The 15,582-nt window shown below is 36.1% G+C and overlaps 1 protein-coding gene across 1 annotated transcript; it reads left to right on the top strand.

Moving 5' to 3' along the window:
* The first annotated feature begins 412 nt into the window (after positions 1-412).
* LOC149190092 (protein kinase STUNTED-like) lies at positions 413-3,035 on the top strand. Its single transcript, XM_089412029.1, has 7 exons — positions 413-783; positions 912-1,160; positions 1,332-1,492; positions 1,645-1,721; positions 1,813-1,960; positions 2,063-2,212; positions 2,419-3,035. The coding sequence occupies exons 1-7, from the start codon at positions 561-563 to the stop codon at positions 2,689-2,691; spliced, it is 1,281 nt and encodes a 426-aa protein (XP_089268155.1). The 5' UTR covers positions 413-560; the 3' UTR covers positions 2,692-3,035.
* The last annotated feature ends 12,547 nt before the right edge of the window (positions 3,036-15,582 follow it).

Raw genomic sequence — 15,582 nt, 5'->3', positions numbered from 1 at the left:
TCTCTTCAACATCTTCCTCATCATCAAGGACTATTCCCTGCTCTGGTTCAAAATAGTGAACTAATTCAACTTTAGGCTCAACAGGTGCTTCATCTTCCTCCCTAGCTTTCTAGCTTTAGGGGTCTTCCTCTTAAAATCTTTTTTCTGACAAGTAATTTGGCCTTCTTCCTTAGGTCCCATCTCTACCTTTGGTATTCTCTTTCAAGCCTCATTTTGACTATGTTGAATCTCTCCTTCAACTCATAAATCTCCTTTTCAATTTCTTCTTTACTCATGCCATTTTCCTTGGCATGCTTCTCCCTTTTGTTATGGCATCCATGAGAACTGGTTAGTAGTGGGTAGTTCTTAACCAAAAGGTTCCCAAAAGGGCGACTTCGGGACTGATTACAGAGAAAGGAGAATCAATACCTGGATGGCCCCTCTTACGTGGAGCCGATTCACTGACCAAGCTTCCTACTCCACAGTCTACATCAAAACAAACATCTGTAGTTGAATGGGCACTACAGTTGCCAAATAGGCTTACACAGGCAACTGGAGAGCTTCATTTGAAAGGACAGATTATGCAGAAGGTTTGCAACTATGAACATGAAGCTCGGTCTTCAAATGAGGTAGCACCAATTGAAGCATGCTCTAAAGAAGAAGGGTTTCCTTGCAGTCAGCAGAATGATTCTGATCGAGAAGAAAATTGTTTGGCAAGGAGATTAGAGTTCCTTTGTCAAAGTAAAACCTGCAGGCATTTTACATATCAGGAGTTGCAATCTGCTACTTCTGGTTTTTCAACAGGTTGCATTTGTAGTTTTCCTCATGGAGTTTTTCATTTCTGTGCTTCTGTTTTGAATGGGAAATTTCCCTTGAAATGTATATTAACCTTGTGAACTCAATTCAATTATGTAACATCCTTATTCTTGCAGGGAATTTTATAGGAAGAGGAGGCTGCAGTAAGGTGTACAGAGGATTTCTTCCTGATGGACAATCGGTGGCAGTGAAAATCTTGAATTCATCATCCAAAACAGAGCAAGAGCTTCTTTCTAAAGTTGAGATTCTTACTCTATTGAAGCACAACCATGTCATTACACTTATCGGTTACTGTGCAGAAGGCCTTAACCGCCTTCTGGTGTATAATTTTGTATCCAGAGGAAACCTTGAAGAGAATCTCCATGGTATATACTCAATAGTATTGCATTTTAAGAATCATGAAATCGTGTAGAAATATTAAGCAGTAGTAGATTTTAAGCATCATAGTGTTATGTATTGTATGGCAGGGTCTTTCATTTTCTCTTTTCTGAGATTTGATTATAGTCCTAGCTATTGACTATGTATATATTTTTCAGGAGGAGAGGAAAAGCCAATACTTCCTTGGAAAGTGCGATTAAAAGTGGCTGTAGGAGTTGCTGAAGCATTAGATTACTTGCATAATGGCTTTTCTCAATCTGTCATTCATGGAGATGTAAAGTCTTCCAATATCTTGCTTTCTGAAGAGTTTGAACCACAGGTATAAATATTTTTACTGCAAGAAGAATCAAGACTAAATTGCACAATTCAGTATTTGAAGAGATCTTAGTGATCTAGACTTGTAAACTGAAACTTGGAATTCTGCACTAATGAAAAATTTCAATAGAATTAATGTGCGTGTTATTATAATAGTTGTCAGATTTTGGGCTAGCAAGGTGGGCACCAACATCTTCATATATCACTTGCAGCGATGTTTTAGGAACATTTGGGTATGTAAGCATCTTCCCAGTTTCGATTGGCCATTTTCAGATTAAAGCTATCCAATTTGTAAATTCACTAATTGTGATTGTAGTTTGACAGGTATCTTGCTCCAGAATACTTTGTTTATGGAAAGGTTAATGAGAAGACGGATGTGTATGCATTTGGTGTGGTCCTTCTTGAGCTAATAACTGGAAGGAAGCCAATTGATACAGCAAGTCCCAAGGGTCAAGAAAGCCTGATTATGTGGGTAAGTCCTGGTTTTTACAGTTGACTCTCTTCTTCATGTTTATTTATATTGATTATCCTTATTAGGGGCTCATGTTTAACCTTCTGTAAATATTGAAACCAGGCAAGACCACTCTTACAGGATGGGAATATGGAAAGTCTTGCTGACAAATGTTTGCAAAATGTTTATGATACAAATGAAATGCATAGAATGATGCTTGCTGCTACGCTTTGTCTAAGGGAAACATCTCATTACCGTCCTTGCATGAGCCGAGTAATTTATCTTCCTCTATTCATTTCTATATGCTTCAGGGGCTTGTTTTTACTACCTCGTGTGTTTTTTGAGGGTATTCTTTACCTGCAAAAATTACTTTAGGGTGCAATTTCTCTTACATTTTCTTTTAGCTATAAAACACTCTATGTTAACCACATCTGTTCATCTCTGCTTACTCTTTAATACCAAGATATGATTAATGGCAGATTTTAAAACTACTACAAGGAGAAGATGAGAGGACTGACTGGGCGTGGTGCCAGAATACAATGATCAAGGATATGGATACTTCAGATGAGGATGACATTGTAGAAAATCAGGGGGGGCATGATATACAAACCCATCTCACCCTTGCCATGCTTGGGGTGGATGATGATACGGTATCACTTAGTAGCACAGATCATAGTGTGGGCATTTTGCCAACAAACAATTCTTTGGAAGATTACGGACTGCGCCGATGTAGCAATTCATCAAGCTTTTAATTCAAGATTAAAAGAAGTGAGTTTTGTTGCCAGCAATACATTTGTTTATGGTTGCTTTATAAGTTTCCCATGGCCACAGTGGTTTCATATTCTTATATGGCCAGGAATGTGACGTATTATGCTAGACCTCAAAGAATAGCTAAGGATTGTATGAAAACTAGGGGATTGAACAATAACATTGACTTCGTTAAAGCATTCCTTGAAGTTAGAAGCAAGCTCATGGGCGGAAAGGAAGATCAAGATGTCAGTACTCCATTATCTTGGCTGCAGATCTGAGCAATGTTTGACTAGTTGGCATCTTTTGTTCGCATGCTGATTTTTTCAGTGTCGTGTCCACATTTCTACTTTTTACTGTCAATCTCATGTAAATAGTGAAAATGGATCTACGGTGTTCATTACACTGCTCTGGGTAGACAAGTACCAAGAAGAGTAACTTTTTGGTAATGCTACTATATTGTCAATTCAGAAGTGGTGGAGAGAACCGTAGAAAGAACTACCCACTACTAACCAGTTCTCATGGATGCCAGGTTGATTGATCAAATGGATCAAATGTGCTGAAGCTTGAGATGCTTCTTTGATGCGCCATAAGGGCCATGCCTGATGCATTTTTGGTCTAACAAAAGGACCAAGGGTTCAAATAGTTAATGGTTAGCATTCACCAACTATTAAAACAGAGTAGCCATGTCTAATTTTCAAATTTCATTTATAACACTAGCAATTTTTATTGCATAATATCAGGAATGAACAGATGCAGGGTTTTCAAGATTCAGGTTGAATATCACAGAAGACAATGCAAAGGTGTACCGGTGAATACTATGGTATTAATGAGAATCAAAAGTTAAAAGCTACACAGTAGAATGCATTTATTCATCTTCAAGGATATCACAGCACACACCACACTGCATTTTCACTTTTCATCCATAGAAATGTTTCCATCGATGGAAGGATTTATGGTTAACAATAGCAATAACTAAAGACCTTGTCACCATACTAATGTGCATATTCATCACTTATTGTAAAGGACTGAACCTAATTCCTTTTTATTTAATTACCAAGCCATAATCATGACAATATCCACAAAATTCAATAAGAATGGTTTAGGTTGTGTAAAATTCCACCACTATATGTTCGTGGGTCATATTCCTTCCATGGTACCATTTTGCTACATAATAACATGAAGAGACAGGTACCATTCTGCTGACTTAACAACATACTAATCTCATCACTAAAAGAATAATAATTGTAAGAATCTAACAGATTTTGCAAATATATGAGCTCAACTTATAATTATATAGTATTTATATTTTGGCAATTTTTTATTGCCATGAAACGCTGCTTCTCGAGTTCAGGTAATTGCAAAGCTGTTCTATAACATTACACCTTAAAAAATTCAGCCTTCAAATCCAAAACATTAAAACTATCCTACATCTCTAACTTCAAAATTTTTAATGCCTACACCTTTTGTAGGGAAAAAAGAAAAGGCAAGAAATACAATATGAAACCCAAAATTTGTTCAAGAAAATAAAGCTATAATCAATAAAAAAAAATAAAGTGTATGGCATGGTCTGCTGAATCATCTGAGGTGCTCAATTATCCTCAGCAGCTTTGGAAGTCTCAGATGCCTGTAATTCACCATCATTTTCCAGCTTTTGGACCTTATTTGATCGTTCATCTTTGGCAGATCCATCATCCTCTTCAAACCGTCTGTGTTTCTTCTCTATGCTGGTACCATTCCCCTTTGTAAAGGGCTTTCGACTGTTAGATGAGTGCCTGCCTCCTCTACCACGGCCACCTCTGAAACTAAGGGTGAATGGTCCCAAGTAAGTAAGTTATTTTAAAATCAAGTCATCATCAGGGAAAACTCTAAAACTCCTACCATTGAAACCCAATATAGAGACAGTTTTTAGGAAAATATTTTGATGGACAACATTGTGGCATGTCATAAATAAGCATCCACGTGGACTTGTTCTAGGGTAGTTTAAAATAACTTCTTGTTTCTTTTGAATAAATCTTCTTGTAATACTAGAGAGGCCACTCAGTTTTGGTGATATTTTCAGTGCTTTGTTTAGTTATGTGAATTCGTTAGATGCAAAACAAGTATTGGTTAATTTCATGAAAACCAATCTGCAGAATTGGAAATGTAAGCATATGTGCATGAATGTAGTAGAGAAAGGGGTACTGTTCTAATTGAAGTGAGAGTGAAAGAGACCTTTTGAAAATGTTATTGTTTCAAGCAGTTGCGACGGTATCAGTAGGAATCAGTATGCAGAAATTAAACAGAATAAATGGGAATCAAGGCGAATCAAGCATTGTATTGCATATCAAATCTAATAAAGTACCAATGATTCTACAGCTCTGGTTAAGTACTCAATAGTGCTTCCAAGGTTGCAGAACTTCAATCTACAGTCATAGATATTGAATGGGTGTTTGCAATTATATTGTTCCTCTGCCAAGAACTCTGCTCTTTTGGACCTCAATTCCCCTGAAATAAAAATGTTCTGTTTAATTGGAACTTATTTACATCCTAACATGCAGGTCGATTTATCCAAGAGAATGTACCTGGGCAACAAATGATATCCAAGTTGAAATCTTAACAATGGAATTAACTAATTATTTTCAATCGATTTCCTTCATTGTTGCTAGTTGATTTTTCCTGGGATTATCGACATCTCATTTATTGGGTTCACCTCACCCTGATTTGAACTTCTTTCATTTGAATCAACTTCATCTCTGGTTAGAACATTTTTTGATTGATTTCATTTTCCAACAAATGTGGTATTTAAGTTACTTTCTTCTTGCAAGTCGATTTTACCGTTATTAGTACACTGCTAGTAGATTTGTTTGACATGATCATTTTCTTCAATTTCAGGGTCAACTAGCTTAATGATAGTGTCCTTTTGCTTCAGCTCATGTTCATTCATCAGTTCTCAATTGATTCTCTCTGTGTTCAAAATGGATTCAAGTAGCTTAGGAATTACATCGATTTCCATGTTCATTCATCAGTTCTCAACTGATTCTCTCTGTGTTCAATGGATTCAAGTAGCTTGGAAATCACATCAATTTCCTTTTATATTGTATTAAAATGTACAGGAATGTCATAGTGGAATTGCTTTCCACAACAATACTTCTTTGTAACTATGGACTTTATCTCAACTCAACTGGATTTCATTTCTAACAAGAGATTTCCTTAATAAATTCCTCTTGACAAATTTTTCTGTTATAAAACTTTGCAAAAGCATACCCTTGGTATAGCTCACTACACAAGAAAATTCATTTTTGAAGCATAATTCTTATACTTGCAACTTTCATTTCTCTGTATAGACTTTCTAGAAAATAAATTGCGTGTAAAGAGTCTATATTCCACTCTTGGATTCATTTTGTTGGAGAGTTATGTGAAGGACTAACGAACCTAGTAGTCACAGGACGAAACAAACCCTGAGGCAGTAAAAATTTGTACATGGGTCCACATTTGCTCCCGTTATGGTCCTTACAGAGAGTGCATTGAAGGTAGGTATGTTGCAGTTGGTAGAATATGACGAATGTGCTCCCTTCATGTTCTCTAAGACGACAACTTACAATTATTTGACAATTTCCTCATCCAAATGATTTTGAATGAGTAATTTCATCTAAATTTAACTGATTTTCAAACTGGGATTTAGTCTTCTTAATTTAACTGATTTTCAAACTCAGATTTAGTCAGTGTTATTGAGGAGTGAAATAGAAACTGATTTTCTCTTGCAGAGAATAACAAGGATTGGTGTGAGCTTATACTCTGCCTTATAGACCTTCAAATACAAATAAGCTCTTGTATCCCTATTTCAATCACATAATTTAAATGAATATAATGTCATTTTATTAGAAAATGCAATGAGTATGAAATAGATCATCAGAATGGCCACTGTAGCCCAGGCTGGTGAGAACTTGAGTATTTTATATCTGACTAAACACATGCACATGAAAAGAAACATCACCTGACACAGACATGAACAAGATAGAATCTAGATATTAGAATTTTGGGGAAAAACAATTGCGCCTTAACAGAGAGCTTCTTATCCTACACCACACATTTCACTCTTTCAAGGTGGAGTTACAAACTGAACATGCAATGACTGAGCTGCATGGTCACCAAAGTTGTAACACACCCAAAAAAACAATGCTTCATATCGGCTTCTCAATTATGTGTGTTTAGCATTAGTGATATAGTCTCTTCTGAACTTTTATTTCAAGTAGAAATTTGATTAAATTTCAGAAGTGCAAGAAATCACAGAAAACCCTCCGGCAGTAAATTGATAGGAGAAATCTTCAAAAAAACCTGGAAGCTGTCCTGTTCATATTGTCCTGGACTTTTCAGCCAAGTTAGTATGTCTGTAAAGAATACTATTTTATCCTGAGAAAAGATTGACACTTTGTTTATCACCAGATGAAAATAAATTAGAAGCAAAACATCAGGTTGGTGACAAATCCAAAACAAGTTGCAAGACTGTAACCCAATCTGCAAAACATCAAAAAACTGATTGTCCCAGAGTGGGATGCACTATGGGAAGCTGTGCTGTCCCATCTTTTACTAGTGTCAGCTTCATAGCATCTGCTTCCATTTCCAGCAGCTCTGTCTTTAAGAGAGCATCGACCTCTATCTTGATAGTGTTGTCATCAAGAGATTTGTAGCTGATTTCCATTTTTAATCTTTATGGCAGCTGTTTATAGTCCTGTAGGACTGAAAGTATGGATGTTGCAAAGCTTCATTAGCTGTTATTCTTTTGTTTCCATCCACTTGTAACATTTGTTTCAGCAAATCCACACCTTCTAGACACCCAACATTTTTAACAAATCTTGTGAGGGATGGGAAAGGCTTTCCCGGATTTGGAAATATGATATCCAACTGCTCCTTTACAGATTGCCCACGAAATAGCGGCTCACCGATGAACAATTCTGCCGACATGTTATTTGTTGCTTTTTTCTAGACTAGCTATCACAAAGCATTTGAGTTGTTCCTGTTCCTGGTTGGTTTTTTTATAATTTTATAGACAAGTTCCATGTCGTGGAAATGTGAAAAAAGATAGTGATATTGCCACCATGTGGCTCTTATCATATATGGTTTTATACTTCTTCAAAAAATTCTCTAAGAGTTCACAATGCTAAAATTCACTAGGACTTTACAAAGTTTTATTATTTAGTGAAAGACTTGCCAAGTTCTTACAAGATTTTATAATTGAGTAAAATATTCGCCATGCCTGGTGAGAGATTCACCAGAAAATTATATATACATATTATATTATTGATAAAATCGCCTTCCATTTTTCCTATATACCATGGAGATTCGCCCAATTATTATATTTATAAATTTGGGGGGGGTTCTTAAAATTTTCCCTGCTTAGGGTAATGTGTTTTGTTGGGTTTTTTTGGGAAAAAAGGGTTTTACATGGGGGTGATTACTTTCCCTAGGAAAATAGTGCTTTAACCTTAGGAAAAGAGGTTTTATTAGGGAAATGAATGAATTGAAGGGGGGGATGAATTTTCATGAGGGGAATTTAGTACTTGATATCCATAAGCCAAGGGTCTGGTCCCTCCAAAAGTTAGAGAAATTCTCTCAACCTCTTTGACTTAAAGGTTTTAAGTACTTTAAACTTTATTTATGAGAAATTGGTAAAGTGAAGGGGTGAAATGAATGGGGGAAGTTAATTAATTGACTTTGTAAACCTTATGCATGCTTAATTGCCCATTCACATTTGAAATACATGTTGAAAAATGATAAATGTGCTTTTGTCTAATCGATCATCATACTTTTGCAACCTTTCTTCTACTTACCCATCTACTCATCCTTCCATTTTTTCTTCACTTTATTAGGGTGCATTTGAGGTAGTAAACCCTTATCAAATATTTTTTCTTTTTCTTTACAATAGTAAACTAACTAAATCTAACCTTATTACATCCAAGGACTCATATTAAATAGTTGAGCTCCTTTTATTTACTCTACCTATCGAATTATCTACCAAGGTTACACTGTTTGGCCAGATTTTCATTCTCTATCTATAGACATGAAATTGAAAACATGAAGTAGACAAGTTTAAACATTTTGACTATCATGGATTGTGGCAAGGATCACAAGCTGCACACAATCTTTTATTATGCATAAAAATAAATAGGAGTGGCATTTTGTCTTTCTCACTTTCATGGTCTTTTTTCTTTTCTTGGGGTTCATATTTTTATTTTTTTTAATCTTTTTTGACCTTTTTATTCTTTTTGTCCTTCGATTATTCTTTTAGGACATACCCTCCTTACATTTTTTTAATTTTTCAATATGGAAAACATTTGCAGAGAGAAAAGGTATGTACATATTACAAGGTTTAATCTCAGTCATTCAAAATTATGACTCTTATTGGTATAGGAACCTAACAGTGGCTCCACTTGGGGATGGCATTTCCTAGTGAAATGTCAAGAAATTTGTAGATCAATGGCCTTCTGAATTGTTGTGATATTACCCTGCAACATTTCCCTTTTGTGCTTCTGCATTATTACTATTTATGACAGTAAAACCTTTAAAGCTTAGGGCCTTCTCTCCGAGCTTCAACTTCAAAAATCACCATCTAGTCAACTCTAGACTTTTAAAAGTAAAGTATGTACAAATGATAAGTGAAATTAGTAACTAGGTTCAATATAGTGTTTGAGCATTCGACCATTCACTGGTCCTCCTTCTACTTCTGTGCCATTCATTTCTCTTAGGAAGAAAGCATTATTACCTCTGAAAGCATAAATGATATATGGGCCTTTCCATAGGAAATCAAATTTCCCATTTTTACCTTTATCTTCTCTCCTTGAATCCCATTTTAGAACTTTTTCCCCTAGGTAAAAATCTTCAGCCTTGCTCCTTTTATCAAAATTCTTCTTGAGCCTTTCCTGCACAACCTGAGATGAGATGTACACTTCTTCCCTGGTTTGTTGCAAATGAATTGTTTGGTTTATTCTTCTTTGGATGTCATTTGGTTCAACCTGCAATTCTTGGAGCAACTTCATCACTGGTGTTCCCAAGGAAGATGTGAAAACAGCTTCCATTCCATAAACTAATTGATAGGGAGAAGTACCAATTGATTTCTTTGTGGTTAGACTATCTGCCCATAAGGCATTTACTAGCTTTTTGTTCCATGTTTTCTTGTTATCCTCTAGCAACTTTTTGATGATATGTACCAGACTTTTGCTTGAGGATTCTGCTAGTCCATTTCCTTGAGGGTAATAAGCTGTGGAATGGCTTAGGGTTATATGATACTTATTACAGAAATCTATCGTTCTCCTGGATTTGAAAGCTGCTGCGTTATCAGTGATGATCTTGGTTGGGCATCCAAATCTTGATAGGATGTTGGCCTCAAGGAAGGTTATTATAACTGTGTTAGTGGCTTGCCTTGAAGGTATGGCCTCTATCCATTTTGTAAAATAATGTGGCAGTAAGAATCCATTTGTGTTGGGCAGAGGAAGGTGGATGGATTTCACCAATGAAGTCTAAACCCCATTGTTGAAAAGGTGCTTCAACAGAGATTGGCTTCAGGGGTAAAGGTAAAAGCTTTTTCTTTCCTTAAAAAACTTGACACTTATGACAGGAGGTTACATATTTCTTTACATCGGAAAACAAAGTAGGCCAATAGAAACTTGCTCTAAGAATCTTGTCAGCAGTGGTTTTCCAGTAAATATGTCCTCCACAGTCACCTGCATGAAACTCTTCTAACACTTTGCTATATTCTTCTTTCAATAAACAGTTGAGAAGAATACCTTCATGATTCCTCCAAAATAAAGCATTATCTACTATGCAAAATTTTAAGGATTTCATTTTTAAAAACCTTCTTTTGGTCCTGGATAATTCAGGAGGAGCTTGTAGATTTAGTAAAACATATATAATATCAGCATACCATGGTGATTAAATAAAGGCCTAGCTGATTGGTGGAGTCGCCATCTCCTCTTCATTATCCATTTCTGCAATAAAATTGATATCTAAAGCCTGACAGTTTGATTCAGCCATGAGCTTGGCTAAACCTTGGCCTTTGATGAATTTTGTTGGTTTGATTTCTAGGTCATATTCCAATATAGTAGTGATCCATTTCCCTCTCTTTCCATCTAGACCTTCCTGAGTTAGGATGTCCTTGACTACTGAATTGGGGACATAGGCTACTATATGAGAATATAAAATGTAAACTCTGAAATATTTGATAGCTTTGACCAAAGCAAAGGCTTGTTTTTCCATTATGTTTTATTTTAGGGGGGCATCCCTCAGGGCTTTGCTAAAAAAGGCAACAGGTTGTTCATAACCCTGATAATTTTTCTGCAAAAGAACTACAACAATTGTATGTTCTGAAGCAAAGGAAAATAAAATGAAATCTATATCAAATTTTGGACTGATCAAAACAGGTGTTTTAGTTAAGGCTAGCTTAATGTATTCAAAGGATTTCTTAGCCTCAATGGTCCATTTTATGGTCGAATCTTTTTTCAACATATTGTTCAATGATCTAATTAATTCTGCCAGGTTAGAAATAAATCTCCTAAGAAAGTTAATTTTCCCTAAAAAGGCTTGTAATTCCCTAATGTTCCTACGATGTTGTATCTATAAGATGGCTTCTATTCTTGTAGGATCTATTCAGATACCATCTTTTGAGATTATATGCCCTAATAACTTTCCCTCTTCTAACCCAAATAAAGATTTTTTGGGATTTAAATAAATTCCATACTTCCTGCATTTGATGAAAACCTGCTTTAGATGATCTAAGTGTTGATTATCATATTTTGAGAATACAATGATGTCATCTAAATATATTACTAGGAAGTCATGAATTTCCTTGGCAAAAGCTATGTCCATGGCTCTTTGGAAAGTGGCCCCTGCATTCATTAGTCCAAAAGGCATCTTCACATACATGAATGTGCCCCAAGGAGTAGTAAATGTGGTTTTGGCTTGGTCATCAGGGTGGACTAAAATTTGATTGTAACCAGAAACCCCATCCAATAATGAGATTCTGGTTTACCCAACTACCCTTTGTAAGATATGATCCATTTTAGGGAGAGGGTAATTATCTTTGAGTGAAACTTTATTAAGATTTCTGAGATCAACACAAAGTTTGATCTCACCAGTTTTCTTCCTTGTTGGCACCAAATTTGAAACCCAATCAGAGAATCTGATTGGTGCTATTATCTTGGCCTCATACATCCTTCAGATTTCCTTTTCAATAGAAGGCAATAGGATGGGATTAATCCTCCTAAGATTTTGTCTGAAAGGTTTCTAGTTTTCTTTTATGGGGATGGTGTGTTGTATGATGCTAGTGTCATAGGACTTGAGGTCCTAATAACTCCAAGCAAAGATATCTTGGAATTATTTTAATAATTCAAGGTATTTCACTTTTTCGGTAGGAGGTAATGACTTTGAAAGTTTGATTAATTTTGGATTTTCCTTAGTGCCTATATTACACTCCTCTATATCAGATTTTAAGGGTTCCATCTTTTGTTTTCTAGGGACATCATTTGAGTCAAACAAGTCTTCCAAAGGCGTTAATCCTTACGGAAAAAAAGTTGTCTTTGAGATTAATGACTTTAGAGTCTTCGTTACTTATCTCATCAATCTCAATTTCCTTTAGGTTTTCTACATCTGATCTTGTAAATTTAGTGGGATGAAATCAATCTATCTCTTCATCTTCTATTTCATTAATTTATATTTCATCTTTAAAATCAGGATCTAATGTTATGTCAGTATCTATATTACTATTTACAAATTCTTCTTCTAAGGTTAAAAAATTGTTTATATGTTTGTCATTAGCAAATACTTGCCAATTTTTCAAGTTATCTGGGATAGCTGGTCTGTGCCTGACCTCAGCAGTATACTGATGGTTAGGTTGAAATGGTAACTTACAAGTGCTGGCGAACATTGCTAAACTATGAGCCTGCATATTATGTTTCCTTGGGATGTCTGCAAGCTTAGTTTCCAGGAAAGTATTCATTATTTCTACAATTCTCCCTCTATAAAATAACAGAAAATCAAATATCAGTGATAAGACTTTGGGCATATAGAACAAACTTTAACTCGAATGTGTTTAATTTTATATATGGATGGAGAAATCCTATGGGGCAGGAACTTGTCACTTTGTATGTTGGGATGAATGCATGTTAAATGTAGAAATGCCAGTATTCTTTACATAATGTAAAAGCAAGGAAGGTTTCTTAATGACCAAAGCCTGCATATATCAAAATAACCAGATATATCAGTACGTGACCTAAGGAATGTAATCTGAACTTGTTATATGCCAGATTTGGCCACAGAATGTTATAAGCCAAGGTAGATGTTTATAGAATTTTGGATTGATGGCTTGTGAGAGATTATTAATTCACATCCCAATAAATATTAACTCTAAAAAATTAAAATAAAAAAAAAAATGAAAATTATTTTGTTTAAGATGAGATTTTGAAGATGGCATTTCGACTATTTTTATTAATGTGTTATGTGAGCACTGCTGATAATACAGAAAGTGATCTCACTTTTACTATCAATATTATTACTGTATATTTGGAAGGTTATGATTTCATATTACTATGGTTGTAGGATATCATTTACTACATGGGATTGATTTTCATATTTAGGTTCACTCATTTTAATTCCTGTGCATTTCCTTGGTCAGTTTATGTATATTTGGAAGAATTCCATATTCTTATGCATGTAGGATACCATTACAGATTCAGCTTCTTTGATTACAGATTCAATGAGAAGAGCGCTCAACAAGTGTTGAGAAAATGGTAGAGTCCAACTCCACTAATACTGAATCAGTCAACTTTGGTAGCGCAGTTTAATTCTTTAGCCCTCCTAGTCCTCAACCCGATAGAGTGGGGGAGCTACAGCACAGTTTCAGGCCACGGAGAAGGCTTTTCAGTTCCTATGGAGAAGGGTGTACTAACCACGAGCTGAACGATGCAGAACTAGATCATATGAAAAATGACCTTTTCAATGAAGAAATTTGGGCACTCGTGGAGGGTTAGTTTTCTGCAAGAGGGCAGTGGGTCATATTGGGCATCTGTGGAGGATCAGGTTCCTTAAGAGAGCAATGACTCATATTGGGCACCGGTGGGAGTCTATGCACAATAAGTCCTCTTCAAGGCATATAATATTGCTCTTTTTTCCGGTGAAGTCTTGACTCTTGAATGGTCTTACCTAACTGAGCTTTGTATAAGGTAAGGAAAGACCCAAACACAAATTCAAGAATACGTGACCTTCTTTGTACAAGAATACCGGTCAATGCACAAATTCTGCATTTGTTGGTCAAAGTGCAGGAAAAGTGATATATTCTTCATTGGTATTTAGCTGTTTCAGGGTTCTTTGGCTGTTGAAGAGAGATATATTCTTGATTGGTATTAAGCTGTTTCATTCTTTCAGACTTGGAAATTATTAACTTTCAGACTTCAGTGGGCTGTGTACTGGGTTGAATAGTTCTCAATATAAACTCACATGTATAGTGTATGAAGCGTATTGAAAAGTGTTAAACGAGTTTTGTTATAATGACCAAATTATCGGTTTTAATTTACACTACTGGTAATGCATAAATTTTGGCCAGAGGAGGTCAGTACAGATAATGAGGCTCTTTGAGAATGCGTATAAATTTTGGCTGGTAATGCATACTCTGCAAGAAACTGTAAATCAGACAAAGAGGATGAAGCATATTGAAAAGTGTTAAACGAGCTTTGTTATAATGACCAAATTATCGGTTTTAATTTACACTACTGGTAATGCATACTCTGCATGAAACTGTAAATCCGTATCCGTATACTGCATAGCTTTAAAATTTATGTGAATGAACCAGCCTGCGAGGGGAAGATGTATGTCCTCGGTTGAACAGAGCTTCAGATAGGCGGGTTGCAGCGCTTCGATGGAGGCGGGTTGCAGAGCACAGTGAAGGCGGGTTGCAGAGTTTCGGCTGGGTCACGAATGCGTTTTGGCGCACGAAATAAAGTTTTGGAATAAGCTGCGTTTTGGGCCGGGCTCTATAATTGGTGGGTCCCGCACCGGCTGCCGGAAAGGTGATAAAGGTGCCCGCCGGAGTTTATGATGTGCCCCCATGACATACATAGCTGGCCAGCCTACATAGGGGCATTTAATACCCAATGTATGGCTGGTTAGCTCTTGCCCACATCGAATGTCATATTTCTCATTTTAATATTGAAATAAAAATTATATATTTTAATAATAAAAATAAAATAGTGTTAATAATAAATAAAATCAGATATCAACACGTTAAAGTTTGCAGCCCACTTGTTTCTCTAACACGATTTTAAATCTCAACTTTCAATGCTGGAGGCTTATTTGCTTCTAACACGATTTTAAATCTCAACTTTCAATGCTGGAGGCTTATTTGCTTCATGATTATCTGCACATCCAGCAGAGAAGCTATGGTTCTGAAGTGCTTGAGCTCTGCCATCCACAGTTATGTACAATCCTAGAACAATGCCGAACACAGTTATGTACAATCTTGGAACAATGCCGAAATGAGAATTGGTTAGCACCAATGCCGAAATGAGAACTGGTTGGCACCTTACCAATTTTGTTCAGATTAACATATGCTGCTGGAAGCTTCAAGTGCTTGTGTACATATCCTGCATCAGTTGGGTCCACAAGTGGAGCACTCTACCTTGACAAGGTCCACTTTAACCCTAACCTAGCTATTCTGATCCTACCAGTGAGGAGACTAACTATAGAGTTGACTATTGATTGAAAGGGTAGGGTGTTTTAACAAGCCACTGAATCTCAAGCTACTGACTCTGGCTGGTAGGGAACGTCTCCGGAACAATCTTTCGATCCAGAAGGGATGCTACTGGCTATGCTTTCTATGTAACTGATACCGGGTCAGCCATTAAGAGAGACGATTAGCAATGCTGCAAGAC

This window comes from Pinus tabuliformis, chromosome 3_1 (assembly GCF_031772625.1).
Source record: "Pinus tabuliformis cultivar Carrire ecotype Pingquan chromosome 3_1, CPIR1, whole genome shotgun sequence".
NCBI classification, from domain to species: Eukaryota; Viridiplantae; Streptophyta; class Pinopsida; order Pinales; family Pinaceae; genus Pinus; species Pinus tabuliformis.
Note: the sequence above shows the minus strand (reverse complement) of the source record. Positions and strands in the feature narration are given on the sequence as shown.